Genomic DNA, 16107 nt, shown 5'->3' on the forward strand with positions numbered 1-16107 from the left:
CCAAAAGACTTGTTATATGCAAACAGAGGTTTAATTATATTAAGATATTTAGTATGTCTATTACTTGAAATTGGTCCACCATCTTTGTAACTTCTTAAATGTCCATTTGTAGATTCCAAAATCGTTTTATAATTTTGCACACCAGCCGGAGTATAAACCTTAAGGTTCTTTTAAGGTTAACAATTGCCACAAACCTTTTGTTCCCTTGTAGGTTTTATTTGCAACTATAATATCATCATTGGCAATTTCAACTTCCTTATTTCCAATAACAAATTTATTTGCTTTTCGTCTAATACCATATGTAGTGTCTGTCATACTACTTTTACTTAGGTAATTTCCCAAATAGTCTGATGCTAAAAGACCAAAATCTAATTTCTGTGGGGTGTATTGTTGTAATCTTGGTATTCTAGATGGAGTCATTGGGAGAATCTCCATTCGAGGTCTCTCCATGTTGGTAGCAATAGTTGTGATTTTTTTTTTTTAATTCTTGTAATGGCTCCATTAAAGTTTGGAATGTTTGGAACCTCTCTTCAGCCTCTAGAAACTTTAAAGTTCTATATTTTTCTCGTATGATTTGCATTGTCAACCAATTCTTGTTGAATGTTTTTAATCTTTTATTTACATTTTATTTATCTCATTTGTCAAAGGATTGTACTCAAACACTTTATCGTGTATTATCAAACAATATGCAGATGTATTTGATGGCATTTTCTGCAGTTTCAATCTCTAATTTAATATCAACAATTCCTTCCTTCACTGTATTGTTCTGTCTAGAACAATCTATTACAATTAGTATATATTTCTTCATAAACTCAGCCCTACTAATCATAGGATCTGGGATAGTAAGTCTCTCTAAACCTCATAAACATCTCATAAGCTTTAGAGACAGTTCCATTTTCAAAGTCGAGATTTAAATCACTATAAGGATAATATTCAGAGTTTAGAAATACTTTGATATTTTTTAACTTAAAATGACCAAATTCATCAGTTCTTTTTCGTGCACTATTGTCCCTAGCTGTTTGGAAACCAAATATAACTAGGCTTCTCCAAACTTTAAGATGTCTTTTCTTTGATTTTAACTGACCATGTATGTCTTGTAGTATTGGGATATTTTTTCATTTCGTTTTGTGCCGAAAGAGCCAAAGCCCCTCGACTTCAACCCAATTCCTATAATTAAACATACCCGGGCCCCATGGTGTAGGCCGGAGCATACGCACCAACCTTAGGCACACCATGGGCGGATGACTTAAGGTCATCAGGCTCACCGGCTGCCGAAGCAACTCCGTAGGAAAAAGGGTTGCCCCTCAATCCTAACCAGGGATCCCGGTTACTTGGTCTTACGTCCCTCCAACTGGTCCCCCCGACAGACCATGATGGAGTCCCTGGACGCAACATAGTGCAAGCGACACTCGGGACCTATCTAATCCCTGACAGGCCAAAACCCGCCATCAAAGCCAGGAGGAAGGGGACCGTCAGTATGCAGACGGGGGAACCCCAACCCCCTATTTACACCACTACCCGATCGAGGTCACCCCATTCGCTGGGAAACCAGGGATAACCAGGGCGATAGATCCCTAGATACCCCCAGCGGGCTTGATCCCAGCACCCGATCTACTTCATTTGCCCATCTAACCCAACATCACTGCCGGGCCATCAGGGTTTCCCAAAAGGAGGCAGGTATAGAAGTGGGACCCACCCGGATGAACCTATCCACCAAAGGTGGCGACACCCTTAACTCAATTGAGGTTCCAGGGAGAACCCCCCACACTCTAGATAACAATACCTTCCGGGCTCAGAGACAGGGATTGGCTAATGGAGTGCGCCCAGCCGTTACCCTCACACTGCGTAAAGTAACGTTCCCCTAGAGTGTCCCCGTGAGCTTACGGGTACTTGCCCGATTTCACCTCCAGGAAAGGCTACTTCCAAAGTCGAGGATTTGCCACACTTAATGTTGATTGCACACAGCAAACGGGCCGAAACCCATAGAGCCATAGCCAGAAGCAGGTGAGAGATTGATGGCGCACTTCCACCTCTCGCAGAGCTGAACATCCCACCAAACTGGATGGATGAATGTCACTGGGTACTCTCCCCTAAGGGGCTGGCTTGTCCAGTCGTCCATAGCTATGGCCTACTTGCAGCGCCGATTCCAACACCGAGCAGTTACCTCCTCTTCGGGGGCTTTGCTTGCCCGGTTTTCATCTCCCAGGAAGAGGCTACTTCCAGAGCCGAGGATATGCAGTATTGGGATATGATGGAAATTCGTGCAGCTCTAAACTTCTAAATGCAATTTGCAAATTTTTTTTTGCAATAACATCTTCTGTAATTGTAACTTCTCCCTTATCTGATGGTATCACATTTGGCATCACCCATTGAATTGAATTAAGTGTAATTTTGGGAATTGTATCAGCAGTGCCACTGGTTGGAGCACTAGTGGTTGTTAATATACAATCCAAATCATTTTTTGTGGATCTTTTCAACACCAATTCTTGTTTGACATTTACTAAAACCTTATTAAAATCCTCAAACACAACCATCAACAGCTCTGATGGTACAAAAGTACTAAACTTGCCGCCTTTATGGAAATCTTTTAAATTTGTGTCAGAATCAAATGCTACATTTGACAATTTAGTAGTGTTATTGTAAGAGCTCAATATTTTCATTAGACTAGAAATTCCTGGGTTTCTTACAATGTCAATTCCTTTACCTGCAACTTCGTATCTAATTTCATCAAATAAGAACGCAAATGCATTTTTTATAAAATGACCTTTATCATGATTTTCAATTTCTCCCTTAATATACAAATAACTCATACATGGGAGAGTTAGCAAATCTTGATTATTAATACATATTCGTATTTCATCAGAATTATTTATTGCCAAAGTGTTGTGAGGAACATAGGAGTGATTTGTAATTTTAACCACACTATCGTCGAATTGGGATTCCTCTGTAACGTTTAGAAAATCTTCCATTTTTATTAATAGAAAATTTTAACTTTAGTCCTATTGATTTTAGGAAATAGCAGCCCATTCTTACAAATTCTCAAATCTTTTTTATATGACAAGTAATTGTAGTTTCTTCTCCGTTAAAGTCAATTGCCTTGTCGTGCTGATCGGCAAATGTAATACTGACAACATCTAAACTTCTCTTATTTACAGGAGAGTATATAATTTTTGTTGGAACTTCAATAATTTTGTAGCCAGGAGGAGCTTCTGGATAAAAACTATGTATGGTGTGTGATTTGTTAACATTTAAATACGACCCATTTACAATATTACATTTTACTCTAATAACATTTACATTATTAATGTTTATTTTATTTGTAGATTCGAATGGAACACCAGGAGTAGAAACACCTTTAAATACCAATTGAACAGAACCTAAACATGGTTTTGTAAAATCAAACACATGGTTAGAATGTAATGTCGCTTTCATAGCTGTATTATTAGCTGTAAGCAAAACGTCTGGGATTTGCTTTTGAATTTCCTTTGCAAGCTCCACCAACTGAAATGTACCTTCAGAAATTTCTATTGTAATTGGAGCTTTGTGGTCATAAAAGGAAAACATCCTCACCTTCTCCAATGGTTAGTTTGTTGTCTTTAGGTTGATTTAATTTTGGAATAAGCCCTTTGAATATAAGCTTGACTTTAGTCTTAATTATTGCTTCACCATTTTTATGCATTATAACTTTAATTTTGCTATCTAATAACTGGTTTATGGGTGATTCTCCGTGAAAGGGCAGATTTCAGTCCCTAGCAATTTTTATTAATTTGGCTCATCCAATTATTTTTTAAATTTTTTTAATAGTTTCTTAAAGTATACTAAAAACTAATTACAATCATAATTTGTCATTTAAAAATTTCTTAATGCCATGGTAACCGTCTGTAACATGAAAACCTCAACTCCGTGACATGTCCCATCCTCAGTATTTCAAACATCTGCCATTAATTTAAAATTAACTAATACATGATTTATAATATCAATTAAATCAACAAATAATATAACATATTAGCTTTATTACTTAGTATATATCAAGCTAGGAAAAAAAATAAAAAAAGCAGTTAAAAGCTTTTTAAGATTGTCCCGAAGCATGATCTCAACTCCGTTACCATTGATAAAAGTACTAAAAATCTCCTACAGGCAGCAGCACTGTTCTTCTTCTTCACTCACCAGTGTGTAGGCAGCCATTTTGGTTGTTGTGTGAGAAGAACATGTTGTACTGATAATTTTACAGTGTTGTTTAGTTGAATTTGGTAATCAAAGTTTGGATGGCAATATTGACACATCAACTCCGTTACCTAATTTATGAGGTAAGTAACTATAATAATTTATAAATTAGTTTTACAAGTGAATAATAGTTTGAACTCAAACCTTCTCTGGTGTGGAATAGTCAGCTAACCTAAGAATCCTCCATTTTCTGCATCATTCAAGACAAATCCCTCAACTCCGTTACCCTCAACTCCGTTACTCACCCGGGTAACGGAGTTGAGAAATTGTAACGGAGTTGAGAATGTTAAATGGAAGCACAGTAAATAAACCAATATTGATAAAAGTTTTCTTTCAAAATTTTAATCTTTATTGATTATTGTGAATTCTAAATTATCCATGCTGTAAGTTGTTTTAGTAAAACTTAATAGTAGTATTTATAATGATTTAGGTGTAGGTCTTGTTAGTTAAAAACTGAATGAATTTCACTTACAAATTATTGGAATATTTTATAGGCATATTGTTTGACAGTAGTTTTTTAAGCAAGTAGGCCTAATTTACTTTCTGAATTACTGGCTACAGAGAGAATCCAAAAAGTTGTGTCCCATGTTATCATTATAGGGGAATCAAAGAAACTTTATATCTCGCTTATTTACTAACATAATTTGATAAGATTTGGTATGCACATTCACTAGGTATGGGTTTACTTTTATATTTACTTACAACACCTCCATAGCAGCAAACCTACATACCCAGCCCCATATATGGTATTTATAGGAAAAATATAGAATCACCTTGAATTCCATTGAAAATTCGATGATAATGAGGTCCGTTGCGACAGGGGTATTTTAATTAAGCACTAAGTCATTACATGTTTTCCAGGTAGGCCTATTGTAATGGCAAAAAATAACAATAATGGAAATGCCAAGCGGCCTAGGAAAGATGACACGAACAAAAAGAAGAGGGAAAGCATGCAAAGACTACGACAATGTATAAAAAATGACCCCGCTTTGTATGAAGAAGCTAAAAGGAAGGAAAGGGAACGCTACCATGCTAGAAAAAAAGCTGGACAGATAAAATCCATTAAGGAAATGAATAACCGTGACCAGAGGAAGAAAAGAAAAATGTGGAGAACAAGCAGTAAAAAGACCTATGACCAGAAGAAAAAAAATTCAGAATTAACAAAACTTTTAGACGAAAACTCTCCTCCTCCTTCTCCATTGGAAAACCTTCCTGAAGTAAATAATGATAGGGAAAGAATGAACAGACACAGGAGGAGAAGGAATACAAGAAAATTGAAAACCAAAATTAAGGAACTGGAAGAAAGTTTAAAAAAGGCCAAACAAACTGCTGAAAAGTACAAGAAAAGGGCACATCGGCTTCAAAAAATTAAAAAAGATACTCCAATAAAGAACGTGGAAGAGCTTACCAAGGGTCTAACTGTTTCACCAGGAATTAAAAAAAAGTTATTGTTTGGAGAGGTATTAACAAAGCAAATCAGAGAAAATTTTAAAGACAAGGATAAATACAGAAAGGTTGTCACAAGTGTAGCTGGTAAAGTGGTAAAAAGATACCGATTCATGACTGAACTGAGTAAAACATTATCATTTAAAATGGTAAGACATGCAATGGTACCGTCTACCAGAAATGAAAGCTTAAACAAAATAAAGCGTTCTCAAGTCATTTCAAACTGTGTTAAGACTTTTTTGGAAAAAGATGAGCATAGTAGAATGTGCCCTGGGGCTAAAGACACCATCACACGAAAGAAAGATAAGCGGCAAAAGAGGTATCTCAATGATACAATGTTGAATCTGTATAAAATATTTTCAACTGAACATTCACATCTTAAACTAAGTTATGCTTCATTTTGTAAACTGCGGCCCTTTTGGATTGTTATGCCAAAAGTTACTGATCGGGATACCTGTCTATGCACTGTCCATGAAAACATGAACTTGTTAGTGAGTAAATTGTTTCACAACAAAATAATAAAAGAGAATTCTGCTAAAGAAGTTTGTAAGACTCTATGCTGCAAAAATGAACACTTAAAAGAGGAATGTTTGACGAGAACATGTAAGCAATGCAAAACAAACAAAATTGAAATGTTAGATTGTGATTTAAAACAAGAAATTCATTTTGAACAATGGTTTTCAAAAAAAACTAAAATCATAGTGAAAGGAAAGGACAAATTATGCAGAAAAACTGTTAAAGAAGTCATAAAATCAACCAAAGAAGAAGCATTTTCAAGACTGGAAAAATCAATTTTTAAGTACATGGTACATGTTAACAACATTAAACACCAGCATGTTATGATAACAAATTTGAAAGAACAACTTACGTTCAACCAAGTCCTAATACACATGGATTTTTCCGAGAACTACGGGTGCAAATACGGTAAAGAGATTCAATCCGCCCATTTTGGGGGGTCAAAACCTCAAATTTCTCTTCACACCCTGGTTCTATATTACAGGTGCAAAGAAACAAATCTTGTAAAGTCCAAGTGCTTTTGTACAGTTTCTGCCTGTCTTAGACATGACTCCTCTGCTATTTGCGCTCATTTGAAACCGATTTCACAAATTACAAAAGAAACTGTGCCTGATCTGAAAGAAGTAAATTTTTTAAGTGATAGTGTAACAAATCAATATCGAAATAAAAAAATGTTCTTTTTGATAAAAACCAAACTTTCTCAAATGTTTGGAGCCAACACTATACATTGGCATTACTCAGAGGCAGGTCACGGTAAAGGAGCCCCTGATGGAATTGGAGGCTGCATCAAACGATCTGCCGACTCACTTGTCGCTCAGGGGAAGGACATATCAAATTTTGATAGTTTTGTCCTTGAGGTTAAGGAAGTTTGTCCTGGAATCCAGATCATTCCAATTGATGAAGATTCCATCACCCTTTATGAAAAGATTCCAACACTAGATGCTTTTAAAGGAACATTGAAAGTTCACCATATAATATGGTCTGAGCCTCATGAATACTTACAGGCAAGGTCTTTGACATGTTTGAAATGCAGACCAGACATTACCTGTACACATTACGATCTTGGCAAGATCTATCTACCTTCAACAGAATGTATCCTTTCACTCTTTAGTTTAAGGTTATTTATTAAAATTAATTTTCTGGAAGATTCTATTTTTACATTGATTAGGCAAACAATGTACATATAACACATACTGTACGCAACATAAACACAAACTGTTACAAACCCATAACAATAATTATTTTCATAAATTACCTATTTTTTTTATTGTGTTACAGATCTTCTTTAAAATTTTGTTTTTCTTAACTAGCTCTTTTCAGCATGTGGAACAACTTCAAGAAAACAGGTGTACAAAACTGTTTACACAGACAGTGAAGATGAGGATGATAATATGTATTAATAATAATTATTGATTATAAACATAATTTAATTTATGTATTTAAAATTTCAAGTACTTGTTACACATAATTATGTAATTTTATGAAACTGACACAAAATGTGAAATTTAATCAATAAGTATGGTATTTGTTCCATTTCTTGCCATTTTCCTCTATGGTATTTGTTAAATGTGTAACTTTGCTACTTTTTTCTATAATCTGTTTCAAACCCTATTTTCCTTAACCAATTTTCAGCAGATAACAACAAAGAACTTCAGACAGTTGACAGCTTGGATGCACAACTTGAGGATTCAAGTGACGCCTGGGACTTACCAAAAAGTATCCTTCTAAACAAGTTTTTTTTCCAGTCATATTTATTGATTGTCTATCCTTGATTTTAGGTACCTACCAATTATCATTGTGCCAATTATCATTGTATCTTAAATCTACACATTAATGAATTTGCAATATTTTGAGTATATTCCTTGACTATTTACTAGGTGGTACTACTCAACGTAAACGAATCAAATACAAAGATGTTTACTCCGACAGTGAGGACGATGCTGATTTCAATGTCGGACGTAATGACTATGTACTAGTGAAGCTGAGTGGCAAGAAAAGTGTTAAGCATTATGTTGCTGTAGTAACAGCAAAGTTAAGTGATGAGTTAGAAGTGAAATTCATGAAAAACAATGGATTCAACATTTTTGTTTTCCCACCTGTTGAAGATTGTTCTTTCATTAATATTGAAGATGTTGTCGGTGTTCTGGGACAGCCTCGTGTGGACAACAGGGAAAGATATTCATTTGAAAATATTGGCAAATATAGTTCAATTAAAATATACTAGAAACAGAAAGTTAAAAATGAAAAAAAATGTTACACGTGTACTCGCAATACTTGTTTTTTAAGATTTGAGAAAATTACAAATTGTTGTTTATTGTTTTTAACACATAAGGTACAATGAATAATATCATTTGTAATCTTTAATTCATTGTCAAGAAAAAATAAAGTTTGTTAATCTTTTGCAGTTGTTATTAAATTGTCATATTAATTTCCATTAGCGTCACTTCTGTGGACAACCTTTTTCTAAGGTTTAACCTATATAATTGTTACAAACCTTGGGCAAATATCTTGTTTAGTTATATAATATTATAAACAAAATTGAAAGTAAGTTTTATCAATGTTTATTGTGCTTAAAACTCATAATATAGCGTTTCATCACTTCTGTGGTCATGACCATCACTTCCGTGGACAAGGTTTAGAAAAAAATTACTTTCTTGCGCTAAATAATTTTTTCTAAGCTCAGCTACTATGATATTTTGTTTTCTAGTGATATAACGAAGATATTCAGGTAAGTTTTGACAAAATTTCTTTCTTAAAAAAAAATTAATCAAAGTGTACCATTTTTGTAGAACGACCCAAACAATAAAATCTCACCTCCGTTACTATAACCTCACCTCCGTGAAAAGGCCGATCAATTTTTTTTTATTTCGCTAAAAACTGTTCATGATCTTTGTTGACCATACCTATGACAGTTATGTTCTTTAACTTAACAGTACAAAAATATATAAAACATATATTTTTAAGAAAAAATTTTATTTTTTTTTATTTTGTTGAAATGTGCCCGATATTTGAGAATGACCCTTAAATCATCAACAAAGATCTCTTCTATTAGTAATGTTATCTTCTCTACTTTGTAATATGTTTAAGTATTTTCAGGTTTATTAACATTAAATATGGAATTATAACTTTGAAAATCTACCAATCCAATTACATAATAATCATTTAATTCTATTGGAGGAAAAAACACCGGCTTTAGCTCTGGCTCTGTACCCGAAAATGTTATTGTAAATGAATCCAATTTCATTAACAAAATTTTTTTATGAATAATAAACATAAAATTCCACAAATGGAACTATTTAAATCTTTAATTTGATCGGTTGTATAGTAGATGTTATGTCCCTAAAAATATTTGATAACTTCTTTTGGAGGTTGAATTCCAAATGGGTCAAAATAAATTACAATATCTTTATTTTTACGATATGCTGTCCAGTGTGTGCCAGATGAACTGTCTAAATTAACTATTCCGCACTCTGTTACTTTTGGTGTCAGATTTCTTAGCTCGTTTTTAAGGTACACCCTCCTGAAGTGAGGCACATCTTTTACGGCCCTTAAAAGCTGGTAGTTGTCAATCTTTTTTATTAAATTTTAAACCCATTCCCATTTTTGCTTTTGCCTTCATCAAATTTGTCACAGCACAAGCTGCTGCTTTTTCAGCAAGATTTGCAACCTTGGCAGTAACTCTAGTCCAAGCTAAGTCTGCTAATCTCATGTCTGCTTTGTTCCGAGATGCAGTTTAGAGATTATTCATGTAGAATATGTCATGCTCTTTACAATAAGAGTCTAGCTTATTTTTTGGAGGTACATTTTTGGCTAGATTTTCACGTATATTCGTTCCAGGTCCACAGTACCGATATTGTGGCACGTGGAGACTGATTGGAAGGTTATTTATAAGAGTATTTAATAACCCTCGACCTCTATAAGGCTTTAAGAATAAACCTTTTTACATGTTTTCATATAATTTTTACCATTTTTATTATATATAAAATGTCTTTTATTTAACAGAAAAACAGATTTTAAATAGTACATATTAAGGACAATATACCGAAGAAGTTTAATCTATTTCCTACCAATATTCGATGTGTTATTTGTGGTCCAAGCGGAAGTGGGAAGACGGTTGTAATTTATAATTCAATTGTAAGAAAGGAAGGATTTTAATTTACAAACTTATATTTAATATCTAAATCTTTAGAACAAGAAAAATATAAAAAGATAATTGAAATATTTAGTTTGTGTGACGAAGTGAAATTACACACGTTCACTGACTGTGAAATCCCACCAAATGATGTAAAATCACAGCCAGTTGTATTTGATGACATAAATAGTCCAAATATTACACAACTTTTCTCAATGGGTCGACATAAAAATATTAACTGTTTTTACTTGTGCCAATCTTACAGCAAAGTACACAAACATTTACGTGATAATGTAAATTTCCTAATATTATTCAAACAAGATGATTAATGACTTTTCATTTGACTAATTTAAAAATCTCTGTCACCAATGTTGGGATAAAACTAAATATGGCTTTTTCGTAATAGACAAAGAAAGGTCAAAGAGTAATGGCAGATATAGATTTATGTTTGACCAATTCTATCAAGAGGGAAGTAAAGCTAAATAAATGAGAGACGGAACATATGTTTTATTTTGCAGCATTGACTTCATCTATAAATACAGTTAATTGATCCTGGCAGTCCTGGCTGTGTTTGATCAATTTTATAATGACACAGAGCAAGAGTATTGATGCCATCTTCTAGAATAAACCTCTCGTCATCATCAAAAGATAGTTCTTATTCATGGTTAAGGTTTGAAGGTGATGGTTTGTAGATTTAATTCTTGTGACATTCTCATGGTAATCTTGCCCTGTTCTAAGACAGTTCAAATAATGTTGATTTCTAAGGAGATGTTTAACTGTGGCACTTTCAGCTCCCTTAGCTTTCTTCACCTCTAAAGCTTGCTTGTCTTCTTCATATGACCATTTTAGATAAATATAAGAATACTAGTGGTCGTCCAGTGGTCGAAAACTCGACCAAAAATATGTAATGTACCCGCATTGAATATTGGATACTGAAGTTAATATTCCATCTATATGGACCAGTTGTCGCCATATTTTTAATTAAAAGCATGTACTGTAGTTGTGTGAACCAGTCACAGTATGCGTGTCTAAAATTATATTTTATATCTTATTTTTTGTTACTGACAAAGTTGATGGGTCATAACAGTTGTTATAGCTCATAATAAGTCATTCTATAAGTTTGAATTTGTCATTTAGATCAGCGCTATCTGTTGGTGGCTCACATCAACTACGATGAATTTAAATAAAAAACTGGCGACATTTATAACATGGGGATGGCTTGTCGTAGTTGTAAGTAAAATGAACAGGCTTATCTATTTTCACCCCACGCTGCAAACAAAACATGTGATTGCAATTTCTTCCGTTTGTTTTGATTTTCTGTTCATATTTCGTTGTTATTTCGTCACCAGCATAGCAACCCATAAAGCCCATGTTAATTTTTTTAAATTTCAAATTCATTTTTTGTGCTCATATTTTAGCCTATTTGAGTTTTTAAAGAGACTAGTGCACCTGTTGCTCGAATTCGAGCAATTGCAAAGTATTACAGACGTTCAAAACTATAACAGTCGCAATTTCCGATGACTTAAAAGAGTCAACTCAAATATTCGAGTTATCGAAACTGGAAACCAACTCACTCTGAATACGAAAGCTCATGCATGTGTTTACTATTAACAGCTGTAATTACCACAAATAATGTCTGTTAAAGTAAACAATAGTTATTTGTGTAACTAGTGGTGAAAGTGGCACTTTGCTGCACACGAGAGCAATGTTTACGCACGAGCCGCAGGCGAGTGCGGAATGATCTCGAGTGCAGCAAAGGCCTTTTTCACTCGTGTTACACATTATATTTTTCCTACAGTCACTATAAAGTATATAAATAATTAGTCTTTCAAACACTATACAACACGTTTTTAGGTTCAGCTGGCAACACAAATAGGTGCACTAGAGAAAGTAGTACGCGCGGTTCGTATCACTCCGCTATTTTTTCTCGGCAAGAAATGTGCTCCGCGTTTTAAGAATATAACATAGTTCCGTATGTTTTTGTAATTTGAAGTGGTTTCCGCGCCTAAAAAAAACGCTTTAAATGTATTTTCTTGTTTATTAAGATCAATCAATCAATCAAATCAATCAAAACATTCTTTATTCATTATAGTTTCACATTACATGAACTTGAATAGAGTCATAAGCTAAATTCAAAAGATCGTAGGAATGTTTTAAAAACGTTTAAAAGAAAAGTCCAGAAAGTTCAGAGATACCGAAACTATAAACACAAAATGACAGGTTAAATCGTAGTTATAATAGTCAATCAGCTGCTCATAGTATTATTATCTTTAAGTGTTGCCAACCTATTTCCAAGCGTACACGGATTACGTGCATAATAGAACCACGCTGTTTTGTGTTGTTTCGTTGGAATCCTGATGTGCGGCAAAGTATAAACCGTACGGCAAAGTATAAACCGTACGGCAAAGTATAAATATGCAGCAATTAGCAGCTTTCTGTACTATAAACAGTACAAGGAAGCCAACTTTGTCGGGTGACTGTAGGAAAAATATTTTCTTCAAAAGAAATACATTGGGATTTTGATGGCCTGTGGGGATAAGGCCGAGGACTTTTATTACAGGAATTGGTGAAAGGGGGCGTCTATACAAAAAATACTTAATTTTAACACATTGTTTGTAAAAATCCGTCAATTCTTAACTGAGGAGTAGTGTTTCGTAGAAATCGCCTTCACGTATAGTATTCTATATAAGGATTCTGCACATCTACAGGAAAATATATTTCTATCAGTATGAGTAGATTTTCCCTGCGATGCACACGAGCTGAGCAAAAAGGTTGTAAAGAAACATGCTTGCCTATTAATATATAGATAGATAAACTAAAATGGTCTTAAACCACAATATTCATACATAATATGACCATCTAATTCGTCTTTAAACTTTCCAGTAATTTTTTTAATTTTTATCACAGTATAAGAAATGGTCTTTACTAAATCCAGACATATCGAAATGGTGCAAGCTACATTCTATTTCATTGTAAAAGACCTCTGTAACTATAGAATACATTAATGAATCTGTATCTGTCATTAGAAATCTTTGGTTCTTAAATGTTGACTTATAATTATAGTAAAAATCATACATTATTACTTTACTTATATTCAAAATGGTCATGCCTAAAAATATTGGTGTATTAAACTTTACAACTAATTTATTTGAAATGTATGGCATGCAAATTGTAGTCAAACTTTTTGCTACAGTCAAACCTTGGATTAGTGACATATTTTCTTAATAGTGACTCATCCTAGAGATATATACCACGAATCTTGCGTTGATTCATAATGGTTTGACCAAATAGACTGTTATTTAACAATTTGTAAAAGTCTTTTTCAAAATCATTTTTAGCCCATTTTCGTTTTTCAATATTAAAATTAATATAGGGCGCAAGCCATTGAGACTGTATAAATTTTAAAATTCTATTGTATTTTGTAACAACCAACCCCAATTCCTCATATTTTTGTAATGCTTTATAATGTAAAATATATTTAGTTTTGTCATTTAAATTAGGTATTATTTTGCCATTCATTTTCTCTGGTGCTAATGGATAGTCATTATGTAAAACATGTAAACTTTTATCATATTTTAAATCAACTTCTAAAATGCATCCAAACTCATCATTTTGATTATTTTTGTAGTATATCTCATTAGTCCAACGAAATTCATCCACAGGCAGTGGCTCGAACATTGCTGTGGGGTATAGTGAGTCACAGTCTAAATATATTAAATACGAGTACACACTCTCTTGATTGGGGTCATAGTGTTCGCCTATATATTTATTATTGGCTTTAGCGTAAAATGTGGAAATCATACTGACTCCTCCTCTGATTGCACTTTCTATGAACGAATGCACGTCAATATCTTGAAATAATTGTAATTTTACCTAACCCCCCATGTTAAACTTCCCTATCCCATGCGTGATGTATACAACTTCTTTACTTCTCGAGTGATGTAAAGTTGATAAAAACTCACTCGGTGAGGTAATGAAACCCATTTAAATAACATTGAGTGCTTAACTTAAAAAAAAAATACCTCTATGGAGCCAACGACGTTCAACGCTAGAAATCAGCTGTGCGCTTGAATTTTATTGTTATGTTTTGAAGAATTTTCCTAACCTAGCTTTTGTTTGTTAATGAACGTTACTGTTAGAAGATGAGTGAAATGGACATGAAAAATATTGTTCGTAACCTCCTGTATATTTTCGGGTCAGGTAAAATCTTGTACGTTACACGTTACGCAAGAGCGTGTTTACATCACTTTAGTAAATTATGCAACTCGCTTCCGCTCGTTGCACAAAACTCACCTGCGTGATGTAAAAGCGCTCTTACTACACTTGTAAGGTAAATAGCTATTATACCAGTCATTCTTAGACAGGCTTCCCATATTAGTCCAGGAAGTGAATACATATGTACGGGGTTACAGTTCTCGCAGCTAGTCTGGGCGCGCGGACCCTTGTGTACTAACCGTCCCCCACGCCAAAGCCATGAAGACAGCAGTGAGGCGCTGAACAACCCCAGTGTGCCGTGTGGGCCGAATGTTTTTAGAAATGTGCAATAAACACTCCCCTCTACACCCCCTGCCCTAGCGCGGCCGCGCGCCCAGACTAGCTGCGAGAACTGTAAGTTTGTAGTCTTTTAAACACGGGTCAATAAATGTCTCGAATACGTCTCGATATAAATCATGATATTCTTGTAAATTATTTATATTAAAATGGGTCCAGACATGTTTAGCATGCACATATTCATTGGGAGGGATATGTTTTATTAGTTAGAGTACTATAAAATGCTTCTATTAGAGGAAGAGACTCTGCAAACTTTCTGGTCCCGTCATATATTCATAGGGAAATACACCTTTGCGTTGTAGTAGTGGATTGTCTACGAATCGAAATGCATTTAAATTGGAAGCTAATTTGTATAATGGAAGAGAAAGAAAGTTATAGGAATCTAAAAATATTAAATCATTGACAGAGAATGAATGTACTTTTCCATATCTTTGGTTATGCAATTTAATTTACGATTAAACTTTCCCGAGTGTTGCATTATTAAATGTCCATCATCATTTTTTAAGTTATGGAAGAATACTGGGATTTTCTTTGTTACTTCATAGTTTAAATTACAATCATCGGGGGCAGCTCCACGGAATCGGCCAGATGAATGACAATGATCTTGTACCCTATCAAAATATAGGAGCTTTTTCAAAATGAAGGTGCCTGGTGGTGAGTATGTCTTACTGGATGTATTACTTCTCCTGAGACAATTGTGCAGATATGTACAAGTGAGAACTATCTGTTTCGCCTTTTCCGTCTCAAGCAACACGGGCCTTCTCAGAACCCAGAACACCACTGACAGGATACCAAAAGCATTTTCGACCACTCTCCTACCACAAGAAATACGGTAGTTAAAAATCCTTTCAGCGCTGCCATGGATGTATGTTCGGGGGCTTCATGATCCAAGTTTTTAATGGGAAAGTGTCGTCAGCTAAAAGCACATGTGGAAATGGATATGTACTTCTGGGCAGATATTTCGCCTTCTTAGTATTAAGCGTGCAGTTCGTCATCATTTTTGTGAAATCGGTGTGCTCAAATACTTCTCCATCTGATAACCGACCGTGGCATCATAATATATAGGAAACAATAAGCAGTGTCAACAATCGCAAAAAGAACAATACTAAAATTGCCTTTATAATTGTAAAATTCACTTGCACTATGCACAGGCGCTTACAATGTCGCACGTTTGCCATCCATGCTTCCCAGACAGTGAGGGAAATCCCACTTGGTGTTGTATTGCTCAGCCACTGCCA

The 16107-nt window shown here is 34.4% G+C and overlaps 1 protein-coding gene across 1 annotated transcript; it reads left to right on the forward strand.

The window, feature by feature from the left end:
* The first annotated feature begins 4210 nt into the window (after positions 1 to 4210).
* On the forward strand, positions 4211 to 8452 carry LOC128984273 (uncharacterized). The gene is made up of 6 exons (XM_054403577.1): positions 4211 to 4307; positions 5086 to 6161; positions 6504 to 6594; positions 6928 to 7278; positions 7819 to 7902; positions 8064 to 8452. Exons 2-6 carry the CDS (start codon positions 5100 to 5102, stop codon positions 8408 to 8410), a joined length of 1935 nt encoding a protein of 644 aa, XP_054259552.1. The 5' UTR covers positions 4211 to 4307; positions 5086 to 5099; the 3' UTR covers positions 8411 to 8452.
* Positions 8453 to 16107: the final 7655 nt, after the last annotated feature.

The sequence above is a fragment of the Macrosteles quadrilineatus genome, unplaced genomic scaffold (genome assembly GCF_028750875.1).
Source record: "Macrosteles quadrilineatus isolate MER2022 unplaced genomic scaffold, UCM_ALF_1.0 Scaffold_2__2_contigs__length_208266976, whole genome shotgun sequence".
Lineage (NCBI taxonomy): Eukaryota > Metazoa > Arthropoda > Insecta > Hemiptera > Cicadellidae > Macrosteles > Macrosteles quadrilineatus.

Excerpts from the sequence above, each read along its gene's own strand:
- LOC128984273 (XM_054403577.1), top strand. The coding sequence starts at position 5,100 with ATGGCAAAAAATAACAATAATGGAAATGCCAAGCGGCCTAGGAAAGAT. Across the intron at positions 6,162-6,503 it reads ATGAAAACATGAACTTGTTA|CATGTTATGATAACAAATTT; the intron begins GTGAGTAAATTG and ends ATTAAACACCAG. Across the intron at positions 7,279-7,818 it reads CTATCTACCTTCAACAGAAT|CAGATAACAACAAAGAACTT; the intron begins GTATCCTTTCAC and ends ACCAATTTTCAG.